Genomic DNA, 27507 nt, shown 5'->3' with positions numbered 1-27507 from the left:
CCAAATTCTAAATACTGGTAGATAATATGAGACTGGTAGAAAATATAATCTAAGTAGTAGATGGCGCTGATAAACCTATTCGGTGTTTATTGATTCTTTATCACAAATGACAATGTGTTGCCAGTTTATCTATGGTAGAAGGTAGCAGCATAGAGAAAAGATAGCATATTGCTATTGTGCTATCTTATCTCTATGGTAGCAGTATATGATATGTGCCGATGACACAGTAACACAGTGCCAGCAGGCGGTAAGGTTGGTGCAAGAGTTGAACAGCGGCGGCCAAGGCCAGTAAGTTTGAACCCCTCCCACCCCCTCCACTAGAACTTTCACTGGTGCAGCAAACAGCTGATGAGTGAGCAGCTCCACAATCCTTCACTTTTCGGCTTCAACATCTTCAGACAACAGAGTGCACTATGATTGTCAACGCTTTACACCTAACGGTCAGTGGTTGATTTCAACACGTTTTTGTGTCAATTATTTTTGATCGGCGAAGTAGAGGATTGGATTTTTGTGATTAAATTTGTTCCATGAGTGATGGTTATTTAATTTAGTCAGTAGAGTGTCATGAGTTGTGATTACATTTTGTATGTGTAATAGTTGTGGTGATATCAGTGTATTTTATTTTGGTGCTCGAATGAAAACTACAAAAATAATTAATATTATACTATTTATTTGTTTTGTAGAGCTAGCAGCATCTCTTGAAAGATGAATTGATAAGATTCTACCGTATCTTGAATAAGTCATCAATAGCTATAACTAAATAATGGAATTTTTGTAAATTGTGTTTATTTCTGAATTGGGATTTATTATATTCATATTTTTTATTAAGGGATTGACAGAAACAGCAATGTAACTATTTACAACTCTATTTCTTTCAAGTTATAAGACTTGTCGCAAATTAAGACGATACACGCTATGTGACATGACGTGAGTTTGCTAGATGTGTTTATATCATGATCACATATTATTATAATGTTCACATTGAGACGAAGCTAGCATGTTAAAAATGCATACTCTATTTCCATTGTAATTAACTTATTGGATGATGAAAAATAACAAATTATTATTCTCTTAAATAACTGATGGCAAATCTTAATTCTTCAACTACTACTGTTCACTTTCTATTGATAACGTTTTAAAATTGTTCTTTGAACAATAAATTATTTCTGATAATAATAAAAAAGTGTATCAATTCAAGATGAAGAGATGTTTGCAATAAATCCAATTCGATTTATTTAAATCAATTTGGGTAGCCCGCTCATTTTGACTCAGTTAAAAGCTATAGTTTAATATTTCAACAGAAGTATACTTCTACTACATTATTAAAACAGAAATTATGAGTATCCTATGTACTTTAAGTGAGAAGGTGTTAGCAATATATCGTTGTATAATACTGCAAAAATTAAAAATCAGGAAAACTGATTAAGTAGCCTATCTCATAAATTTATTTGTAAATGGGCTACAAATGAAATATAAATTATTCTCACTTGATGTAAAAATTATTTTAATTTGTAGCCTATAATAAATGACTGAATTTAGAGCACTGAAATTATAAATCAACTTTAAGATATGTTTTTTCAAATTACACTCCTTTTGAGTAAAAATTATTGCTATCTAACACCACCACACATCAAGATTCAGGTCAGGAAGCGACATTTGATTGGACCAATTCGGGTTAATAGGGTAAACCACAACCAGAACATTGATCTAATATCCAATCTGTTTGAACACCAAAAAGTAATGAAAAAAACGAAAATTGCACTATTTGATACAGGATGCGATTGCAATTTTCCAAGTTAATTATTAACCTAGATACTTTATAGCTATCAGGAAGTAAAATGATTGATTTCATCATAAATGAAAGGCTCTTTGTAATTGCGATGATGATCATCATGTTCTAGCAATTATCGACAACTGAATTCATAAAATATGATAATATACCGGTACCATAGCGGTACCTAACTATTCACGGTTTCTCGTTTTAAAAGGAAGAAAATATATTGCATTACTTTTTTCAACTTTCATAGAAATTTCTGAAATTTACAAAAAGGATAGAATGAATATAGTAGGTCATCATCAAGTGTAACACATTTTGAAAACAATGACGCTGTTCAAAAAAAAAATCTTTCGATAGTTCAGATCAATTTTAAATAACCTCATATTCATCACAAGCTCAATCAAGTCCAAGTTATCAAAAGTGACCATCATACTTTAAAATACTCCTGTCATCTTAATTATTCCTCTTCTGTCATCGTACTCTGAGATGCAATACACAGTTCAGTTTGTTTATCAGACAATAATGTTTACATGACTTGACAAGTTAATCCTAATGTCACATTTTATTGATCTTCTGATTATAGATAGAACACAAGCTAGGATCAAGGACTTCTGATAATACTATCAATAAGATGCGATCACAATTAACTATAAAATAATCATATACTTTGAAATTTCCTCGTCAATATAATGTAGAAGTACCGGTACCTATGTATAGAGAAAATCTAAGAATACCAAGTTGCAACTCATGAATTTCCCATAAACACAGAAAAATAATTATTCAAATTGATGGGGTTGGGTTTCATCAAACATCAGACAGAAAAAATTAGGATTGACTATATAAATACTAGTTGTAAACTATAAATACGTTTAGTACCATAATTCCTGTATGACAACTCAAGAATAAAGAGCTGGAAGATTATTTATTTATTTGAAAATTTACTTATTTGAGGGCACCAGGAACTGAATCCCATTATTGTCCTCAAAACACACATTGAGCATACAATTTGAAAAACAATACATTAAAATGAAAATGAAATAACTTAACTAATATACTATTGAGTTTTAGAAAAAAAAAACTGAAAACAAGATACAAACAAAATAGTAGAAAACCTTGCAAATATGAAACTTATACGAGTAGTAGCTGATAAAGAAAAAGAAAGACGTATGTAACTAATACTGGAGAATTCAAGAAGAAAAGACAAAATAAACAAAGAAAAGAGAATAATGGAAACTTTGCAAATATGAAACTTAAAGTTAAAAACACTATTGACACATTGGCACACTGAAATAGTGTGAACACTGCCATATGAACCAACGATAGGCTCTTGAGGAATGTCAAACGTGCAGACAATAACTGGATAGAAGCCGAGTAACTGAGTTGTGATTGTAAACCTCTAATTAAGACAGAGAGGAAGTTGATGAAAGAACCCAAGCAGCAAGGAAATGATTTGAAAGTGCTTGAAACTAATTGCCAGTGATTTAAAATTTGTCACCTCTTTTTAGGGCAAGTTAAATCATTTTATAGTACTTTCAAATTACTTTTAATTCTCAATGAAATGTCATTGAAGACCAATGATTGAAAATGATTTATAAATTACCTCAAATGATTTAGTAAAGTACTTTAAAGTACTTTTCAATCATTTGAAGACCAATGATTGGAACTGATTTATAAATTACTTAGAATGATTTGAATGAAGTACTTTGAAGTACTTTTCAATCATTTGAAGACCAATGATTGAAAATGATTTATAAATTACTTAGAATGATTTGAATGAAGTACTTTGAAGTACTTTTCAATTACTTGAAGACCAATGATTGAAAATGATTTATAAATTACCTCAAATGATTTAGTAAAGTACTTTAAAGTACTTTTCAATCATTTGAAGACCAATGATTGAAAATGATTTATTAATTACTTAGAATGATTTGAATAAAGTACTTTGAAGGACTTTTCAATTACTTGAAGACCAATTATTGGAACTGATTTACGAATAATTTAGAATGATTGGAGTCAACTGATTTGAGGTACTTTGAAGTGATTTGAAAGAGACAATTATAATTACTTTAAAATCATCTACAATAATTTCAAGTCATTGAATTTTTTTTTCTCATTTCTGATTGAAATCCATTGACAATCATTCGGAATCATTTGAATGGAATGATTTGGAATTGCTTGAAAATAATTTCCAATGATTTCTAATGAGTAATCCATATTTATAGTGAAAATTGAAAAACTTCGAATAAACTTTCGAGTATCCTCAACAGATCATGAAGTGTGAAGTATATCTCCATAATAATGTAGAAGGATCTTGTGGACCAATGTTTGGAAATGATTTATTGAATATTGAAAATTATTAAAGTCAAGTGATTGGAAATACTCTCCAATCGTTTGGAAATTGATGACTGCATGAGAATGATTTACAAATTGTTCAGAATTATTTGATTGAAGTAAATTACTTGGAAGTACTTTCCAATCATTCTATAATCGATGATTGAAACTGATTTATGAATGATTGGAGTAAAGTACTTGAAAGTACTTTCCAATCATTCTATAATCGATGATTGAAACTGATTTATGAATCATTTAGAATGATTGAAGTAAAGTACTTGAAAGTACTTTCCAATCATTGTTTAATCGATGATTGAAAATGATTTATGAATCATTTAGAATGATTGAAGTGAAGTACTTGAAAGTACTTTCCAATCATTTTATAATCGCTGATTGAAACTGATTTATGAATCATTTAGAATGATTAAAGTAAAGTACTTGAAAGTACTTTCCAATCATTGTATAATCGATGATTGAAAATGATTTATGAATCATTTAGAATGATTGAAGTGAAGTACTTGAAAGTACTTTTCAATCATTTTATAATCGGTGATTGAAACTGATTTATGAATCATTTAGAATGATTAAAGTAAAGTACTTGAAAGTACTTTCCAGTCATTGTATAATCGATAATTGAAAATGATTTATGAATCATTCAGAATGATTGAAGTGAAGTACTTAAAAGTACTTTCCAATCATTTTATAATCGGTGATTGAAACTGATTTATGAATCATTTAGAATGATTGAAGTGAAGTACTTGAAAGTACTTTCCAGTCATTGTAAAATCGATGATTGAAAATGATTTACGAATCATTTAGAATGACTGAAGTGAAGTGCTTGGAAGTATTTTCCAATCATTTGAAAATCAAAATTGTTCCCAATTGAAATTGTTTGACAATAATTTGGATGAAGTAATTTAGAATTGCTTAATAGTTGTTGTCAAAGTATTCAAGGCTCTGCAGGATAGCCGGGTAAATTCAGGATTCATTACCCGTTCTTGTAAGAACTAGGCTCGGATTAAAAGAAAAAGAAGTAGAAAATCTCTGAAGAAGGTATGTGTGTGAGTGTGAGAGCGCCAGAGGGAGAAGAGAGAAAGAGGGAAATAGTCAGTCTTTCATAGAAGAACTCCCCCCCCCACCAATGAGATATCTATTCACAGTTACAGGCTTCTGTGACTAATTGATTGTTGTAGGTTTAGAAACTGGCCTAAAAATGTTCCTAGACATGCTGAAAAGTCTTGTTAGACACTTTTATAATGTGAACAGATTCACTTTCTACTGTCAGCATTCCTTATAAATAACATCAATGTTCCCCATTCAGTCGATGCTGACCGAGTCAGGTACTCTATAATGTGGCTCACTTTCAAAAATCAGTATTCCTCATGAATAGCATCAATGCTTCACCTTTAACTAATGCTGACAGTATCTCACTGTAAAGCTGCTTGGTTGTGTGTCAGCGTACCTTATATCGAAGCTCGTCTTGTTCAACTAATGCTGACATTTCAGAGTGAATCTCACTATAGAGGAGCTTGGTTGAGTGTCAGCACACCTCGTGAATTATATCAATGCTGTTTCCGTTTAATCAATGCTGTCAGTTTAAGATGAATGACATCATAGAGTAGCTCTGATGTGTCAGCATACTTCTGAACAGCATCAATGCTGTTCCCTTCCAGCTAATGCTGACAGTTTTAAGTGAATCTCACCACAAAGCAGTAGCAATAGATTGGTAGCAAGACAATTTGGACGAATGTTGTTTCTACAGCCGCCTGTTTGTATGTCTCAGTATGTTACAATATATACTGGCTTATGCACTAATTTGCTATAAATGACAGTACCATATTGCTGTTTATTCAACGAATTTTACTAAGTATGAGAATGAAGATTGAATGCAATTTGAAAAACAATAGTATAATATTGCGATGTAACTACATAGATTGGCGGTGTTTCAACAAATAAAATTGTCAACTCTCTGACTATAACATAACATCCTTCCCATTAGAACACGATCGGGAGAGAGATACATTTTTTAACAAAGTAAATCTGCTTCAAACTTGAAAGGAACTTTTTTCGGGACCAAGTTTCGCATATTTCGTCACATATCTTAAAAATTACTGTAGCTACAGGTCTGGAAACGGTTTTATTGAATTTTTCAGTTTATTTTACATAAAGTAGGCCTACGATAAATTGTACATCTTAATTAACAGCCAACAAATACCCGTAGGGATCGTTTCAGCAGAGGCACAGAAATTCAGACGAAATCTTCCACCCTCTATCACTATGAATAATACTCTTGACTGGTCAGAACAAGTGAACAAAACTTGTAAAAAGGTATTCTCAGCCATGCATGCATTGAAGAAAATGCACGATATCCTCCCTAGAAACATTAAATTATTATTGGTTCAATCTCTCATCTTCCCACATTTAATGTATTGTAATTCTGTTCTTAACGATATGCAAGTCACTCTGAATGATAAACTACAGCGTTGCCAAAATTATTGTCTACGTTTCGTCTACTCTCTCCAACGCCATGATCATATCACCCCAGCCCACATTGCTAGTTCAACATTAAAGCTTCCCGATCAGAGGCTTTTTCGAATAGTCAAGCTTGTTAGAGATATCTTGATATACGGTAATCCGAACTATTTTAAAGATGATTTCAAATTTGTCTCTGAAGGTAGGAGGATAGATGCTTCACATACTAGAACCGGAGAAAGTACATTAAGGATACCCAATCATCGAACTACTATTTTCACAAAATCCTTCTTAGTCAGTGCCTGTCGTGCATGGAATGCACTTCCTGTTTCTATCAGGTCCATCGAGAGCCGAGCGAGCTTCATCCTAACTTTAAAAAAACATCTTTTGGAACAAATGACTGAAACTGTCCGGCCCTAGAACGATCACATGACATCCATCCCCCACCCATCCCACAAATACAAACCTTTAAACCATGTTATAGAACGAATTGTATATATATATATATATATATTATATAAACTCATGTTATTTCAATTATCCACTGCATAATGCTGTATATTACTGAAAGTTGATAACCCTGATCTACTTTCAGCCTACTTCATTTTATTAATCAATTATTTGATCTTATCTACCTATATATTATTTTACTCTATCAATTTTCTGTTTTTTTTCTCTTTAATATTCATATTGATTAAAACTTTTACAATATTTCCATTAATAAATAAATCCTTAGTTTAAATAACGAAATTAACGTTTTGGTAGAGAGTTAGTGGGGGGATATTTTTAATATTCTTCCCAAAGAATGGACATTGATATGTCCAAAGCTCCGCCAATTTATGTAGATGCATAACAATATAATTATCTATAGTTATTATATTACAAATTACTTTTTCATATCATATACTTTCAATAATTATTTTCTTAGTCTATATTATGTAAATTCATCTATAATTTTGCTGTATTGTAAGCTATTGTATATAAGTGTATAAGCCAGTATATATTGTAATCTACATAAATAAAGTACTCAATCAATCAATCAATCAATCAATCAATCACTTGGTAACTAAGCATTTTCGGACCTATGTTAATTATAACTTTTTTCTTTTTTTGATGTGAGGAATCACGACGCCCTGATTTATGGGCACCTTTTTTCAGAACATTCTGTATACTGATTATATTTTGTCCACTCTCAGGTCAAGATCCCTTTACTCATGAACTCTTTCTGCGAATAACGTTCAAAAGGGAGTGGATAATGTAAGAACTATTGTTTACAGGAAAACTGAGCCCAAAACCGGTCGCCTTCAGTCAACTGAAGGCGGTCACGCACCGCTTGTGCGTGCGTGTGAGGGTCTGTCACCTCCATTTTTCAGTGGCTTGCAAACGATAAATTCCTTCCCTAGATTCCATTTAAAAACCGTACGGATGTGAAGATTTTAATGAAAACATTGATGTCAACAGAATCATCAAAACTAATTCATGTTGCAAGATAAATTTCCAAAATATTCATCAAAAACGCCAGGAAAAAATCATAAAAGTTTCCCACTTAATAGAGCAATATAAATGTTTTCTCAAGAAATATCAATTTCACACCTCGCAACTTGAATAGAGAATTAACAAACCTTCAAAATGAGATATTGACCGGAACGTTCGGATGAAAATCAACCGAGTTATATGGAATCCCAATTAACATTACGATTATGGAGATAGCAATTCGACATGGTTCCCCTCCTGCAGAGTCTTGAAAATATGTATCAGTAGTTAACGTTATTCTTGACGAGGCAATGAATAGAGTGGCAAATGTGACCCCAAAATGAAATGATGTATGATATATACGATAATAATTGAAATAATGGGAAAACATAACTTGGAAGTACTGTGATTGAACCAGGGATAAATATTAAATAAGTCAGTTACACAAACACATCGATTTTTTGCCGTTCTTATAATTCTACCAGATTGAATGGACAACATCATGCCTTTATCAAGTTATGTTTAATCTAATAGAATTTATGGGGACGGCAAAAAATTGGACGAGTAGAAATCGATGTGTGTGTAATAATCTTCTAACACTGTAAGTCTGTAACTGGAAATAGTAAAATTCAGGACCTGAATGGATTCAGTCTTATGAACGAAATATGTGAGTAATAGTTAATGGAAATCTTGTAAATAAATGTAATCATCAGTAAAACTAGTAGCTTGCGAAATTTTAAAACTTATAACCTTCTCTAAACTCAGACCCCTATCATAATAAACTCGTAAATCAAAATCGAATATAGATATAATACAACCACCTATCAAATACCGAGAGAAACAAAAATGTTTTTCCATCAGGAACCATAAAAATAGCTGAAAACCATTACCAGGTAGCGCGCCAAATTCAAAATCCGAGAGATCTGATCAGCTTCCTGTTTAAGTGAATTAACTGATAAACCCTCTTTATATAAAAAAATCACTCATCCACATATTTTATCACACTTCAGGAAATTAATCAATTGACATAAATTTATCTTGAAATTCTTACAATACCCAGATAGCAACGAAAACCTTTTTAAATCATTACCATAGACTTTAAATAAAAACTTCTCACATAAACTTGTGAAAACCTTGTGAAGGGTAAACTGAATAGGTTTTCGTTATGGGGGATGGGAAATTCACGAATGACGCATCAACACGTCTGAACTTCCAGACTGAAATTTTGCATAGATATTCCTTATTTATCAAGGATGGATGGTTATAAGCACATTTTAAATTCTCTTGAAGTTAAAGTAATTATTATCTTCACCAGACTTCACAGAGAGCACCTAGGACCTAAGAAAGCTGTGCTGTTTTTCGTTTGTAATGTGATTTTAGGAATAAGAAATCCTTTATAGTTTTATCGCAATCAATAGAGTAGTTTTTCATAAATTGTGATCAGTGAGTCGGTTCAGAATTCCTCAATCAACTTGAGCTATAGATTTATCACATGTACCATATGTGCCATATATGAACCGATCGCATACAATGATTAAAACCCAGTAGATTATATATCAATGAATCTAGTTTAAATTAATTCTCACTTGGATTGAAAATTGGTAACTGTTGCAGGTTATATAAATATTATTATCAAAGAACACTGAAATACCAATGGTAAAATCAGATTAAGCTTAATTCGATAACCGGTAACCAAGATATATAAACTATCAAAGAAGAACTTTTATTACATTCATGATAAAATAGAGACTAGGTACCGTATTTCGAATAAAATTCCTCCACTTTTTTAGATAAAATTTATCTCAAAATTGGAAAATGTTTCTATTTTCATTCACAATATTAAAAGACTTAGCGCCAACCCCAACCAAAGCCCTACGTAAAGAAATATTCCTTTATTACCTCGACCGAATTGAAACTATGATTATCATCCATTAATCAAATACATTCTTTCAACAAAAGTTATCTTGACTTGACCAGTGATTGGTGAGTTGCATACCCTAATGCTACACTCCGGATTTGTTAAAAGTTGTTTGGAAGATTTGAACTACAAACTTCCAGAATATCAATTGACAAAGGTTCCGATTGAGAATATGATTAAGAATTGGTTTCCATGATCGGGGACTGGCATGGATTAGAGGAATCAAATTGAATTGTATGGAATAATCTGAGGAATCAATTCCAAGAAAGTTGCGTGAACAATTAGAACAGCAAATGATAACAAAAGCCATACTCCCAGTCAATTCAATCATTGCAATTACATATTTGAGAATCGTAATTCTAGACTAATCTGTGGTTCTTGAAGGCTGGGAATGAGCTTGTACAATTATTATTGAAATCCCACACAAGACAATATGGTTTGTTCATTAAGCAACATGGAGGAGGAAGTAGATAGAGGTCACTTCATTTCAGGTGCTTAATTCTTAGCAAATACAGGCGAAATTGTTTTGACAAGACATGTCTTTTGCGGCCGGAGTTAAAAATCCTTTCAAATTGGGATGAATGACATTAGGCCTATACTCGTACCAGAGAAAACTCCTATAATTATTGTATTCTGTGTTCGTACGTAGTACGAGTTGATGTTGGTGTTACATGGAAATATCAACATTCATCTTTTAAATACAAGAATTGCCTTCGGTCTTCTCTCTTTTCGAAGTTGATCGATATTATTTATTTATTTTGAGATCTCACAACATCAATTTTGAGATCTTTAGGTTATATTTCCCAAGTATTTTTTAGTATCAGTATTCTGTACTTTCTTTGATATCGTAGCAAGAGACATAAGTATTATACTTTCCATTACAACTTATATACATGTGGGAAACTGATCATAATATTCGAGAATACATGCATCATGTTCATGCATCATGCATCATGTAGGTTTCTCTTTTTATTCTCAGATTGTAGACATCGAAGGCTCGATATTCTTAAGAATACAGAACGATTTTCAATATTAAAGCATGGAACAAAGTTTTTTCTCAGGAATACTTCATTCATAATCGGTCCGATTCTTCAATTATGCATAAAATATAATTTGTTTGATTTGAATTTCCAACTCTGTCTTGAAGTTGAATGAGCTTAGAGTTGATAGTTCAAGTAATCTCTGGTTTTCTACTTCATCAGTAAATGCACAAAACGCTACTTTTTTGGCTTATCTTTGTAATCAATCTTGATTACCAGCTTAACATTTAAAAATATTTTTATATTTAATATTGTGCTCATATGATCGATTTTTTGTCTTGTGATTTAGATACTGTAGCCGATTGAGCTATAGACAAACTGTAAAGCTCATCTTATTAGTGAATAAAGGATATGTAATAGTGCAATATATTATAATAGAACATGAAAAGGATCTTGACTCTTGAACTTTGAATAATAATTAACACAGATCACCAGACTACATTGCCCTCGCTTTTTTCTATTTGGTCGTCAGGGTGTATCACCCTGCACAGCTCTCACCCCCCTTTCCATACCTTCCAACACCTCTACAACAACCATTCTTTCCTTATGATTTCGACTGCATGCTTTGCCCACAATATCAGTACCGTTCGGTTCTCTCCTTTTGTAATGGCAGGCCATTGTCCACTGTCCACTCCCTGTTCAACAACCACTCCTTCTCTGTCTAACATCACTCACTCTCTCACATTCTTCCTCCCTTCTTTTCACTACACGTTGTCGAAATCGAAGCGTTTTGCCGCGTTTTTGGATTTTGGTCTACTCATCTACTCTAGTCTCTGTAAGTGTTTCAGTCGAAAAGGATGCAACAACATGCACCACATTTCGCATGTAAGTGAAAAGTTCCAGTTCTCTTTACAGTGCTTCAGTCGTTTATTAGTTTTAAAATAACGTGAATATTTGATCTTCTATCAAAAAATGTAAGTACATAATATTACTCTAGAACTCTAGGTACAGTTTTGAATACGATAATATATTCATGCTTATGCTACTATATACTGACAGTTCTGAATATGGATGTGCAAGAGGATGTGTTCCAATTATGTATTAATATCTTATGAATAAATTTCAGCCCAATGACATGATTTTACAATTATGAATATAACAGCAAATTCAATTTAATTATTACCTTACGGTATGTAGTTTCGACTATGGAAAAAAGAAATAATTTAGCTATTTCAGAAATATTCAACCTCAAATTTTATTGAAATGTTATGAAAAAGTTTATATTTATTTATTTACATTTAACAATTATCAATATATTAACTCAATTCATTTCAAATTATACTTAGCATCTGTTATATTGTTCACTTATTGAGGTTCCACTTCATTATTATGTTTTTGGGCCTATTGTACCTAAGATATGCAATATATTGATAGGCTCAATATTATAAATTGAATAAGTTGTTAACATCCATGATGACAAAAAAAATATTCCTGACCATATGAAAGTGGAAAATTCAAACTGATTCTATAACGTGTAATTTGTGATTAATATGATTTATGCTACCACTGTACATGTTTTCCATATCTACTTCTAAATCATGATATCCTGTTATCCTCATAAAGGACGAAGGAAAGAGTCAATTTTATTGACAACCGAATAACTTTGATCTGTAGAATGGTCTCAAAGATATGCTGATTTCAAATTTTGAAGTAGTTTAGTCAAAGAGTTCGGTACAGTAGCTGTTATCACGAGTCGAGTAACATATCGTGCTAACGCTAAAATCCTAGAGTCCAAATTAAGAACTCGCTACACTTGTTCAATGAATAAGGTAGAAAATAATCCAGATAAAACCTTTCTAACAACAATCCAGCATACATATTATTATATATCGTACATCTTCTCACATGTGAAAAGCTACAAAACGTTGAGGTACCGACGCTTCTTATTCAACTGTTTATTATCATTGACTGAGTTCAATATGCATAAGTAGAGGATGGAGTAGATGTAACAACAATAAGCCTACAAAAAGTAGATGAATAATATTTCTACCTGCAATATTGATACCTGTAAATTTGTTCTATTGTTGTCAAATTTTCATTTGCAGGGAAATGTTTGCGATTGGCAATGTATGGAGAATGATTATAATGATGCTACAGAGTAATACCGTACGGTATCGAAAAAAGAGATGAGCAAAAAAGTGGAAGCATACATTAATTATTCATAATGCATATCTCAGCAACAACAAAGAATTTAATTGCTAGAAGAAAACTCAGGACACATTGGATCAAATGTGAATAAAACTTTCAAAGGTAAGATACACCTTATAATTAGGTAAGATAATTGTAATTACCTACCATCTCATCATTTTGCGCAAATACTTTTGAATTAAATTTCACACTCCTCAACTCACTCACTCAGTGGCAAGTAATGCTGTTGTAGAAACACCATCTACTTGGCGTTATACATTATATTATTTCAGAATCATCACAATAATAACTTTAATCCACAATGACAACCGAATTCCTTTTACGGAAGTTCTGTTATCAAGTCAGTATCAATACGGCATTAGATTTTCTTAAAATAGTTTAATCATTAGAACTCATGAACTAGAAGTTCAAGTAGTAAATCATAGTGAATTTTTAATTATATTATTAATACAGTACTAAAGTGATGAATTCTTTTCAACTTATACAGTATTTTTTACTGTCGGTACGGTACTCTTATCTGTACCGGTATTACATTTTTCCAAAGAAAGATCTTCAATACATATTTTTCTTGAAAAAATTACATTAAGGAAATCAATTTATCAGTGTTCATTTCATTTTTTTTCTTCTCTGACTCCTTTTTTGACTCGCGCTTGGCGCTCGGTAACCTCCTGTGTGGTGTGATGTGATGTACGTGTAGCTCGCTCCAGTTGGAGGGACTGCCAGAACAGTTTATGAAGAGAGGCTGCATACTTTCTAATTTCTCTGTATCCTCCGCTCATACATAAATTATTTTCCCTCCATTATTTTTACCTTTTCTCTATTTCAATTTTTATTGAATCTTCATTCCAATTTTTCTTCTCCAATTTCAATTTTTCTGCATACCCCACTTCCACACTGGTAAAGAATTCTTTATAATTATTTTTATTCCAGTTTTACCCTTTTTCTTCCATTTCTAATGGAAAGTTCTGTTATTACATTCAGTTTGAATTCAGCTTCCATAAAAGTAGCCCAATTAACACTAACTGTAACTATATTTTCATAAATTAATACTTGACATTATTTCATTTTATTAAAACGTTGTAATCCATTATAAGTATACCCCTTGAACATTTCTTAGCTTCAACTTATTTAATAACAATTCTTTTGTAATAAGTTATCAATAATTAGTTCATGAAAGATGTGCTATTTTCCATATTGCTTGTCTGGGGTTTTTCTCACTCATTCCATTAATATTTGTATATATATCTGTAAGTATCTGTATTATGATTCTTTCCAATCCTAAAATCTAATCTCATCCTTCCAGGTGTCTGCCAAAGAAATTTCTAAAAGATGGTCAATGAGTCTGTCATTGGAGAAGAAGTTAACGATTGGCTCCTGCAACCGAAATTTAGAAGAGCGCGCAGGTAAAAAAAGTCTTAATATGGTTCATAATGATTTAATTGTATCTCTGTAAATGAGAATGGAATATAGTTTACCAAGCAATAGTCAAGTGAATGCTATCTAAATTCGGGGTTGCGTTCTGTAATGACTTATGGATGTTTTACATCCATTAATTGCACATACCATTATGTAATTTATCACATTACATATAGGCTATAGCCTACATAATATGCCCTGTAATATATTATATTACCGATACTCAATATATTTTTCAACGAATAAACTAATACTTGTCGTGTTAATAAAGAGAAACAAATAAATAGATAGTCAATAATAGTTAATATCAGGTCGAATTCACCGAGATAACTTTTATTCAAGCTTTAAAGCCTCTACTATATATACTATATACGGTACCTCGGGAGTTGCCTACCTTATTTGCAAAATATACTTGTTTTGTTGTGTAGAGTAATTATTCAAGTATTCGTATTTTACTATTTTGGATACGGTATATTTTTCCTTTTTCTATTTGTTTATTCAAATTTATATTGCATCTTTGTATCTTGTGAAGCAATAAAAATGTATTATTATTATTAAAGAGGGCAATGAAGAACAATTTTATGTAATAAATAAAATGAAAGTTCATATATTGCATAGTTATTGATATACTTCAATCGACACATAAGGCTATAACAATTAACAGTAGGCTATACTAAAATCATAATTTCTCAAGATTGGACTTAGTCAACGAAATATTATTTGGTCATAATTTTATAGAACAAATGCCAATTTTTACATGAAAAATGCCCATTCAAATTGACGAATCGGATATTTCTAATGATTTGATATTCTATTCTTATGTTCTATTGATTTGAAATACAGAGTCGTCATTAAAATATTCTAGTGGTATTTATCTAGAGGTGAAAAATTACATTTTTAGGAGAGCAACTGAGATAATTCAATACGACGAGCTCTTATGACAATAACTTTGTATTTCTAACAGATAAGTGGAGTAAACATATCATTTCCAAACTTAGATGACATTCTTCATAATAATTATTATTGATTGATTGATTGATAATGCACATAACTAAGTTTCTCAAGCTTCCAATTTTGTTATCTGTTGAACTTGATCTGCTGTAGGCCTACATGCAAATGCTTCCGTTTTTCACTAATTTTTGTACCTGAAGTTATACAGTAAAGATGAAATTAAAATTAAGTTGATTTAATTTTTGTTCACAGATATGGAGAAAAGAAGAAACATCTCGCTGTATGCTGAAGTCGATGAAGACGAGACAGTAGAGGATTTTGGAGCTTCAGCCATGAAGTACAAGCACAGTGTCTAAACACTTTTTGAGCCTGATCATAATATTATACTAAGAAGATTTAATTCCAATCCAGTAATATACTGTATAAGATGTGAATGCGTTCAAGTAAAGGATTTATTAATTAATTTTGAAGTCATGTAATTTTTCACATCCAGCTGAATATCCTTTTTATTCTAGAAAGTAGATTATAATTTTTGTCACATAAAATTGAAGATATATTTTCCATCACACATTTAAAGTGGATTATCATAGCTTTTGATGACTTGGGTGATCATGAAATTGGTTTATCCTGCAGTTATGCAGATTGATCTTAATCAGACTGATATGGTAGTTATTTTATAATGCTTGGAAATGACTTTGAAATAATATGGTACCGGTACAGATATACCGGTATGGAATGAACAATACGGTACTGACTCTAAAGGACTTATTCCATCAATTGACAGTGCTTTTCAAATGGTTTTCAACTGGTTTACACATGAAATTGTGCCCACTTAAAGCATTGTAATTCATTAGAAATGAATTCGAATGTGATTTTATTATACCATGAAATGCTATTTAGATTGATTTTAGAGTAGCCTACATTTTGAAAGATTCTTGAGAACGTTTTCAATAATATAAGTGATACAAAATTATTTTCAAGTAGTTGAAAAATCCAAATTTTGCCCATTCACATAACTTTTGATCATTGTAAAGTAATTCAAACATGATTTGGAAGTATGTGTATTCTACTTTGAAATGCTTTGAAGAGATTTGAAAAGTACATAAGTCAATGATTTTGAATGATTCTTAAGAACTTATTCAATCATTTGAAAGTGATTTCAAATTATTTTCAAGTAATTTAAAAGTGATTCGAATCTACTTTGAAATGCTTTAGAGTGATTTGAAAAGTACATGGATCGATGATTCCAAATGATTCTAAAGAACTTATTCAATCATTTGGAAGTAGTTTATAAATCACAATTTTGCCCACTTAAAGCATTGTAAATCATTATACAATCATTTGAAAGTAATTTGAAAGTGATTTAAATCTACTTTGAAATGCTTTGAAGTGATTTGAAAAGTACATAAATCCATGATTCTAAATGATTCTGAAGAACTTATTCAATCATTTGAAAATGATTTCAAATGATTTTCAAGTAGTTTATAAATCACAATTTTGCCCACTTAAAGCATTGTAAATCATTGTACAATCATTTAAAAGTGCTTGAAAGTGATTTAAAATTACATTTCAAAGTACTTTAAACTGATTATTTTGCTGCTTGGGAAGCTTGGACCGCAACGGAAGAAGTGCAAATTTACAGGTTGACTGCGTTGACCTTCACCGAGTGAAACAGCTGTTCCACTTTCATAGCCGCGTCAATTGCATTACTACGCTACTGTACTGTAGTCTGCCACTTATCTTCAAATCCCCAGATAGGAAATAGCCAACAATTGACAACCATCGAAACAGTTCCAAGGATCCTGAAACCTTGAAAATGTAAACGATTTGACGCTTCATCTGTTCAATATGGTTCGAATCTAATACCAAGATTGATTCATGATTAAAAAATATAGTTTCACTTATTCAAGGCATTGGTATCACTGCAATAAATCATTAACCCACAATATGAATAAAGTTTTAGCATAGACAATAAACCTTCTCCCCAGCAGTGTAGGAAAAATCATCACTCATTGTTTGGATTGAGACTAATTGGTCATAATTTTAGTGATCTATTTTATTTTAAATTTCTTACAATTTCTATCATTTTAGCAGAATAAAATCAATCGGGTATTCAAATATAAATAATACTAAGAATTTTCAAGAAAAAGGAAAAATCATCACTCATTGTTTGGATTGAGATTGATTAGTCATAATTTAGTGATCTATTTTATTATTTGACATTTCTTACAATTTCTATCATTTTTTGCAGAATCAAATCAATCAAGTTTTTTTCAAGAAAAAAATAAAACTACCAACATAAAAACGAAAAGTATTGTACTAAGAGTTTTTCATTTTTCAGAAGTACTAATATTGTTAATCACTCTTTGAACTCATAATACTTTTTCTGCTATGAAACTTTCTAAAAATGTACTCGTAGATGTTTTAAAATCAAAGCACTTCCAAATAACTAGGAATCTTTATCCAAAAGTTTTCAATTCAATACAAATTCTTACATTAAGATAACACTTTCCACCTATTTCCCAACAATAACAACTGAGTTGAGGGGCTCATTGAATGAAACTCAATCGCTCAGTTATCAATGCAAAAACACTTTTAAATCATTTTGCTCAAATTTTCAAATATTCAATAAATTTTCTGACATCAGATAAGGGGGTCTCCCCGCAATATTCCCAACAAAGTTATGGTTGAAGACCATAGATCTATACCTATGTTGTTAATACAATTTATAAAGCTATTTTCGGAGCCATAGATTCAAAAACCTAATTTGAAAAACTTTCGCTGGACAGTAAAAACTGACATCAACCTGAATAACTGATAGACAACCGGTAGGCAAAGTTTATTGACTTTCATTGAGCAATTGATATTGGCAATAGTGACCTGTGCTGAGCTGAGCTGTGCAATGCTTGAAAGTTGTTCACTCTTGCTACTACTAATAACCTGCTAAGTGGGTCATCACGTACTTTTCTCTTTCTTCTTCATCTTTATATTTTCTCCTCCTCCGCTCCTCCAATTTGTCTTTTTCGTTCTTCCTTTCCATTTTATTTTCCTGTCACTGCATTCTTAGTCCTCCTACTTTTTCACACTATGAAACAGAGAATAAGGGCCAAGCCACATGGAGTGGCTTTTTAGACGAGTCGGCAGGGCAGGAAGCTCTCCGATTGGCTGATTGGGTTGGCGTTCAGGAATCAACTAATAAAATCAGCCAATCGGAGAGCTTCCTGCCCTGCCGATTTGCCTGAAAACAGGCTTCGTGTGGCTTGGCCTTCCTGCTTCTCCTACTCCTCATCTTCTTCTCTTCCTTCCTCGTATAATCTCATTTGAAGTGTTCTTGTTTTTTATCATTCTACCCTTCATCTTCGATCTCCTTCTCTTTCTTATTTATTCTATGATCCGTAGCATCCCCATCCTCCTCTTCTTCCCCTCTTTTTCTTCATATTCCTTCTCCTTTCCCTTCCTCTCCTCCTCCATCACTATCTCCTCATTTACACATAATCCTTAACCCCCTTCTACACTCACTATCTCTTACTAATCCAGCTTATTCTATTTTTCTGCTTCTTCTTCCTCTTCATCGTCTTCTTCTTTGTTTTAATTATTCTCCTCTTCACTTTTTCACCTTCAACACCTTCCTGTTCAAGCTCTTTTGATTTTTTCTTCACTCTCACTGTATTACTAGAGTATACATAACACTCTTCTTATTTTTCTTAAATCTTCTTATTATTATTCTACTTGTACTTCACTTAATTCTCCTGTCCTCGTCTTTACTCATGTTTCATCTTCTGTCATTTCTTTCTTCTAGTTATTCCTCTTCTTCTTCCTCTTCTTCTTCCTCTTCTCATTCCTTCTTCTCATTTCTTTTCGTTCTAATGATAAATCTTTGGAAAATGCTACTGACTGACCAGTTTAGTTAAAACGTACTCTTCGCTGGTGTAGTTAGTTACTATCACTATTATCACCAACCACAACACTACTGTATTATTACACAACCGTTGGGCTATTTCAGGCGAAATTGCGTAGTGCTACATAGTAAATGAGAGGATGTTTTGGAATATGCTTCTCAACCGTAAAATGCATATCCATCGGCATTCTCTTCATTCCTAATGCAGGCTATACCTATCTTCATACGTTACAAGCCTGCAGTAGCTAAAGATATAAGTTACCTTACTACTGATATACAGTGCTGCAATTCAAATAAACTGTACCTATAGATAGAAGATATAGATACACTGATTCATGCAATCATAACCGGATGATGGAAGAGCAACATTATGTTCTTGCACATTTATGAAGAAGAGCTATTTCTTGAAAGCAGCCATTTACGACACTACCCATTTTGCAATCGGATATCCTTTGCAATATTATGATTTTTAAGGATTGAAATCGCTTATTCTCTGATGCAAATCAAAGGTATGGAAAGTCAACATTACTTTTATGGAAATTCAAGTTCTATCACAAAATAGGAATAAAAAGAGAGAGTTTCATCTTGGATATTATGCCATATCACTTTGATAGAACCATATTTGTTCCTGTTTGGTTTTTAAAAATCTGGATTTCAACATTTTATAGAATCATAATTTCTTCATTATTTAAGTCTGAAGTATTTTTACAAGGTACTACAGTATTTCAAACCACCTTTAGTGCTTTATATTTCCCTTCTCTATTTTCCTCCCAATTACTTTTTTCTGAAATTCAACTCAGTCAACTCCCACAAGCATACCGTACTCTCTAGCGAATTAATTCTTCCATTTGAAGTTTGTCCTCTCACTCATTACCTTACATTTCAGTTGCATAGATTATACATTTTCTTTCATAATCGATATTTTATAATATTGCATTTTTCATTTGCTTATCGATTTACTGAATGCTTCATCATTGTTTATTGTTTCACATCCTAGTTACCTTTCATAATCAAAATATACCTGTTGTAGGCTACTGTTGTTTTATTCATTGACGTATAATTTTCTTTCTTTTCTCTCAACATCACATTATGGAGAATTCAGCTATGCAGTAGCCTAAATTTTAAGACAAGACATGTATCTGTTTTTTTTCTCATTTGTTATACTCTGCTACACTTTTCTATGTAGGCTATATGTGATGTATCTATGTATCTGATGTAGTTATTTGAGCAGTCTGAATTCAGTCCCAATAATGGTTGTTTGTTTTTGTGACAACAGATGGCGCTAGCGGTGGTGTCACTGATTGGGATGGTGGAGGCACGCCCAGCTGGTCCTGTGCTCTCATTGGTCGGCCTGCTCAAGGACAGTGTTGCCGGGACGCCACAGTTCTTCAACAAGCAGAAGTGGGACTTCGATCCGGACGTCGCCAGTCGACGACAAGTCGAATTTCAAAAGGTCACATCAACTATTTTAATATTATAGTCCAGTCAAATGGTCATTTTTCAGGAAACAGCCCCAAAAGAATTTTTCTCGTCGGTTTTATATGTATTTTGGGGCTGAATTCTAATCTGAAATTTGCTGACTCGCCAGAGGGCGGCTTCACCCCTATGGTACATGATTTTGAACCGCCTTAACAAGCTGAGAAGAATAGGCTGTAGTACAAAACGATCCGATTATTGTGTCAAAATTTATGAGTGTTTGAAATTTTGATCCTTGAGGTGTCCTTATAAGCGCCTCCCCATTAGGAAATCCTGAAATTAAGTGAAACTAACAGGTGATTCTGATAGAACATAGCCCTTGTAGTCTATAATAAATATGGATCCGATCAGTTAGGAAGGCTTTGAAAGTTATTATAAAAAATACAGTAGTATTTTGGCTGTAGGACATAGTTTTCTATTTTCGCTAGTACACTCCCTCTCCCCAATACTAAAAATCAAAATTCAAAAGAGGGTGAAGCCGCCCTCTGGCGTGTCAACAAATTTCGGATTCGAATTCAGCGCCCCAAAATACATATAAAACCGACGAGAAAAACTCTTTCGGGACTGTTTCCTGAAAAATTACCAATTTCAACATCTGTCGACAAACATGTGATCCATTTTCAAAAAATGGGATCCATTTGAAAAAAAATCAATTCCAAACAAAAAATGTTATTATTTCCCCTAATTATACTGGTTTTTGAAAGACCAAATAGGCTATTTATGCAGGATTCTACAAATTTATATCTAACTTAGACACGTGGAACTTGAACAATAACAGGAACAATCAGGACAATCCTATTAGCTGGTTGCTGGATAATTGATCCTTATGGGTATGTGCACACAGAGATCGGTCAGCAGACAGAGCGGTCTTAGGAGGATCTAGATATAAGATCCTTATTAACGATATCTTTTCAAGACCGCTAGAACTCGAAACGCCTGACTGCTCTCAGTGTGCACACACCCTTACTTGGCTAGGATCGAATCGTCTATAAATACGACTCCAAAGGTCTGGTCCATGAAGCCTTTTGGGATCGAAAGTGAAGCTCGGATTGAAGATAATTCGAATCTAAGATCGTGGAGCGACTACAATAAAGTTTTTTTATTATAATAGGTAGCCTTTTATCATGACCTTTAAGCAACATGAAATAGCTCTATATCTGATGCCTGATTCTTAAAGCCATTTATCCTATTTTTTCCATACAGAATTCACCGATCTACCTTGGAAGGGTTTTTTGGATTGAATTTTATGAATAGAATTTGTTAATTTTCGAGTTGTAAAAAATAGAAACCTAGGTTTCCCATTCATTCATTGATTACAAATGTTCTTCTAATGTTTTGCAATATGCCCCAAATTATTTACTGGAACTAGCACAAACATTTCTTGAGAAAACAAACAAGTATTTAACAGAGCTTTGAATCTCTGTGCTGCATCCAAAGTATTCTTCAATATTAGTATCAATTAAACTGAGTCAATTTCAAACTAGCTATACGGATAGGCCTATTGGATTACAATTCACAGCTATTTACTGAAATTTATTTTAAAATTATTTCCAATTTTGTAATTGTTCAATGTCAATCACGGCAACTCGATAGATTGTTATTATCAAGTGATCTGTAGTAGGTATTTGGAGCAAAGGCTGAAACCTGTTTCCTCCAGACATAGTTTCTTAATCGATTTCATCATTTTTGGAGACTTGTTCAGTTATAGCGGAGATCAGTGAAAAAGAGAAGAAATGTTAGCACGAAATCTAGTTTTCATTACAGTAGATAAGTGTACCTATTTATTGAGATTCCAATAATTATTTTATTTAATAACAATCAATCAGATTCAGAATTTTTTATGTGAAAAGAAAATTAGTTAGGATATAATAGTTATTATGAATGAATGAAATAAACGATTTAATATAAAAAATAGTTTAATAAATGAGCGTTGAATAGTATAGGCCTGGATAAGATCATTTGTCTGAGGCTTCAAAGAAAAAATATTTACACGAAATAAATAAATTGGAATATTATTATACTTGCTGATAAAGAGTTTCAATAAGGCTACCTGAATTGCTTGATTATAATAGAAATTACTAGAACCCTCTTTATACTTTCCTCTATAAACACAACTAGTTTCGAGCACTCATGCCATTGTCAAGTGTCAAAACTCATTACCTAAAACAGGTCTATGTATGAACGGGACGTATAAAAATTGATTAACAACATGTAAAAAAACGTAGAGAAAGAATTGAATACATTTCATTAACAATTTGGATTATTGTTGATACCGCAGTCTAGTTTTATGTAAGTTATGTTAAACCGGAGGATAATAAAGACCCAATGATTTGAGAAATTTTGTGAATTCTAGATAAATTCAGAGGGTACTAGTTAGAGAAAATGATAGAAAATAATTTTGAGAATGAAACATCATTACAATATAATAGGTATACTACTTTATGTGGCCTGCTTAAAGAAACCAAATAAGAGGAGTTGTAAATAATATTTTTGTGATGTTGTATGATTCAGGTTCACGGCTACCGATCATTAAAACTGATAGAGGAGCTGGGTTTGGGCGAAGACGGAAGGAAACTGGAGAGGTTGCAGCAGCAGAGGTTACGTGACCAGTACGTGCCTGTGAGTGGCCCAATCTACGAGCACAGACGGTAGTGACATTGACCTCGTCACAATATACTGCGCGCACATAACCAAACTAGTTCCGTTGAAATCAATGAATATTGATTTCCAAAGAAATTTGGTTGTATTGCGATCAATATGTAAACGGATATTGATTTAAATCTAAAATATTGGTTGTTTTGCGATCAATATTGAAAAACAATTTGTTGCAATCAATACTGATGAAGGCTAGATAACCATTTATTGTGGGATAACAATGTTAGCTTAGAACTTAGATGAATATTAATTTGTCACACATTAACAATCAATTTTATATAGTTACCTACTGTATTAATTGTATCAATCAATACCATCTTCCAAATAAGGAATTATTATGAATGGAAATCTGTTACCAAGATAAAGCCTACTAATTAGTTACCAAAAAAAAGAACATGACCTGCTAACAGAACTCCCCAAAATACTCAGGGTTAGAGCAGAGGATATTATTAAATATATTGTAAATAATTAAAATAAATATTAGGATATAATATATTTATTTTTTGCATACCTAAAACTAAAAATTGAACTTTCAAGAGCTTGACATCTTTTATAAGTATATTTTTTCTATTGGATTAAATTTTCAGGATAGAGTAAAAAATACATCAGATGTGGAAAGCCATTGAGATTGGAAGGACCATTAATTTTTTAGTTTCAAAAAGAAAATGCTCTTTATGAATCTAAACATAATGTTTATGTTTTTCTGAATCTCTTGTTGTTTTCTTTTCAATAAGATGTGTCAGTTTAAATATAAAGCTATTTAATTCAATTTGTTATAGGCTATTCAAAATAGTTTATCATAATAAAATATTTGTTAATCCTGAATTTAAATATCCCGGAGAGTATAATTATCTTTCTCGGGCCACCACATGTTCCGGATGGACACTAATAGCCGGTCCCGGCTGTCTAAAAGCAGTCGATAAGCCATGTCAGAGACCCTGCAATTGATCAGGTGCGACCTGAAAAATCCGAGACTAGACCTGAGCCAGCCATGGACACTCGGCATCCATTTTATTCATTTGAAATATTAAAATGGGGTTTGTACTATATATTTATTATGTAGGATACCCATTGCGAAACTGTGTAACTATACCTTATACTTAAATTGCTAGGATTGGAGTAGATTGTTTCAAAATCAAATTCGACATTCTATCCTCAAAATCAAAAAATTAAGACTGATATTGATTTTATTATTATCAATACCTAAATTGCTAAAACTTGTAAAACTTAGTTGAAATTATAAAGAAACAGCTGGAAATATTCTAGGATGAATATGTCAGATCACTAGATAGGTTATTAAAGACAGAATAATTTAGATAGGATCGGATAAGGTAGTTTTAGTAGATTTCTTATGTTCCTATATTCATTTAATAAAAATGTAAATAAATTAAGGTTGACTACTTGTCAATGTTTTTATGGTTTCATACCTTAAATACCTAAGTCCCACCAAAATAACTATATCCACTATTATTATTCATTTATTGCACAATTGCTTATCAAGAAATACTCATCCTATAGCAAGAAGGTTTCTTTCTCATTCTGTTTGGAAGAGTGAAATGCTAAAATAGTAATGGACTATATTATTGAGTGACTTATTAAAATTATTATTTTTCAAGTATATGTAGCCTAATTCACTGTGAAATTTGAACTTACTTAAGTGCAATCAATAATTCAAGGACCAGCAACTTTTTCTCTCTTTCTTGCTTGTTCAATGATGAATGAGATTCATTCGTGAAATTGTTCTATTTATAATCAGATTTCCATGAAATTTATTCTTTGCATGATATCTTTTTAATGTCATGATTTGTTACTTATGTATCGAATTTGAATTTTATAAACGCCAATCTGAGACGACTAATTTGTAATTGCTACCGTATAAGAGATCCGAACATTTTTTTACTGTTTCTGGTAATGTGGATTAATATTCTCTGAATATAAAGCTTTTTAAGTAAAGTTACCTAAACCGTAATTATAAAACTAATTAGATTGAGACCTTTACTTGGATATACTCAGGATTATTTGATAATTCATTAAAAAGACAGATCATTAACCCATACCATACCTCCATAACTTAATCATCCGATGGAATGAACTTCTTCAAGTTACAATACTAGGTAAGAAGAATCTATTGCTGATGTTTTGAATAATATGGCTAACCACTGTTAGCAATGTGGGTTACTCCACTGCTGCACTCTTGTGAAACGTCTTTTCCAGCTCAGCTTTTGCAAGTGGACCTTCTGTTGCAACATCTCTGTGTCTTGAGGCATTCTGAACTCTTAGCTAGGATCTGGGACATGCGAAAGGTGTCTGTATATACGTGACTTTTCTCTCGATCTTCTTGAAACCATCAACAATAACATGAAATATTTAGATTTTTTATTAGGATAACGATTTCGGAGATCTTAACATACATGAAATCTATTAAAGTACCAAGTTGTAGCTCCATGATTTCAAGCGCATATAGGAAGAATATATGAGCCACTCAAACAGCTTAAATTAAGGATTCCAAATACAAACTATATTCACTTATCAGTCTAAAAAATAAATATTCATGAGGATTAAGACATGGAATATAATAGAAAAAGACTAAAAGTTAAAGAATAGATGGATAGTTGAAGATTGGTTAGTAAAAACTATTTAAAAAATAAAATGATTTTTCATAAGAGACTGACCTAAGTAGACCTACGATACTGTGGTAAATTCCATGGGAATTTACCAATAAGCAAAAGCTTCAAGGCAAATTCCTTGAGAAATAAGCTTTAATTGGTCAATAAGCTTTCATTCCAGCATTTAGACAAGTGAATAATGTATCATGATGTTCAATATTATCAATTTTCAAAGCAGACAGTGAATTTTCATCATTAAACTATTGTAATTATTTGTAAAAACATCTTCATTGAAAAATAATTTATTATTAAGTCTCGTCCAACAGTTTTATTGAAAAATTATATATCAAGAATGGGCATGGGTAGAATATTCTCATTTGTTAAATGAGATTAGGTACAGTACTTTGATAAGAAGTGATTCCTATTCCTACACAGCAATAGTGTTCTTCTATAGTGAAAACACTGCAAACTTGTCAGTACCGCTTACCAGTGCTGGCAAATTGAAGTTAATCGCACAATATATTAAGAAATGTGGATTTGAAAATGGGTACCGCAGTGGGCCTATTTTTAGTCACAGAGAAAAGAACAGTATATTCTATTGCCCTTTTATGAGCTTTATGTCCGGTTTTACCAGGCTCGATTAAGATACGGTATTTGAACATAGCCAAACCTTGTATGTTTCAAATATGAGTGCACTGGAATTGTCGATAGAAGCTATCACCACAGAAATTATACGTACAGTGTGAATTGTAAGCGATTTTACCATGTTAAAATTTCTTGACTGAGCTAGGTAAGGAGCTAAATGAGCAAAAGTCTATCCTTCTTTTGATATCTAGCCTGTACGGTACTCTATTGAGCGAAAAAAGTGATACCGAACTATAATCTGCTATTTCTCCGCTAGATGCCACTGGCTGTCCACATCCAAACCAAGATCTATCTTGATTTCTATATAGTCCAGTCACTATATACATTGGTGCATGCCAAAGTTAGTAGCCAGACTAACTCTGTCTACTAACGTTGGGTGCATGCAATATATATTGTAGTTTTGATTTTTTAATATATTATTTGGGTACATAGGAGAAGTCCAGAACCAATTTCTTCAAGCAAAATTTCCTTGTGCTAGATACAGAATGGCCCAAAAACCTTGTATTTTCGGCTCATTTTCCAGTTTTCAGCTATTTCTGCCAAATCTCGTTATCGGACAGAAAAATTTGCTCCCGCCTTTTTTATAGATTATAAAATTTTGAATAAAATGAGTTCATTCGAAACTCTCTATCTCCAGTGAGTACTGAGTTATGATTTTTCAAAAATGAGGGAAAAATTAATTTTTATGAATTTTAGTTTTT

At 32.2% G+C, this 27507-nt stretch overlaps 2 protein-coding genes across 2 annotated transcripts in view; one reads left to right on the top strand and one right to left on the bottom strand.

Moving 5' to 3' along the window:
* Positions 1 to 222: 222 nt before the first annotated feature.
* LOC111047714 lies at positions 223 to 24958 on the top strand. The gene is made up of 3 exons (XM_022333537.2): positions 223 to 440; positions 20701 to 20877; positions 23412 to 24958. Exons 1-3 carry the CDS (start codon positions 414 to 416, stop codon positions 23550 to 23552), a joined length of 345 nt encoding a protein of 114 aa, XP_022189229.1. The 5' UTR covers positions 223 to 413; the 3' UTR covers positions 23553 to 24958.
* Positions 17201 to 27507, bottom strand: part of LOC111047711 — a 39616-nt gene continuing 29309 nt past the window's right edge. Inside the window, exon 6 of the transcript XR_005570620.1 lies at positions 17201 to 17335. The gene's annotated coding sequence lies outside the window, so the exon portion shown is untranslated. The remainder of the gene's footprint in view (positions 17336 to 27507) is intronic.

The sequence above is a fragment of the Nilaparvata lugens genome, chromosome 2 (assembly GCF_014356525.2).
Source record: "Nilaparvata lugens isolate BPH chromosome 2, ASM1435652v1, whole genome shotgun sequence".
Lineage (NCBI taxonomy): Eukaryota > Metazoa > Arthropoda > Insecta > Hemiptera > Delphacidae > Nilaparvata > Nilaparvata lugens.
Note: the sequence above shows the minus strand (reverse complement) of the source record. Positions and strands in the feature narration are given on the sequence as shown.

What these genes read in the sequence shown, in the direction of transcription:
- LOC111047714 (XM_022333537.2), top strand. Translation starts at nt 414, where the DNA reads ATGATTGTCAACGCTTTACACCTAACG. An exon ending in TCAACGCTTTACACCTAACG is followed by an intron (nt 441 to 20,700) that starts GTCAGTGGTTGA and finishes TTGTGACAACAG; the next exon opens with ATGGCGCTAGCGGTGGTGTC. An exon ending in GACAAGTCGAATTTCAAAAG is followed by an intron (nt 20,878 to 23,411) that starts GTCACATCAACT and finishes TGTATGATTCAG; the next exon opens with GTTCACGGCTACCGATCATT.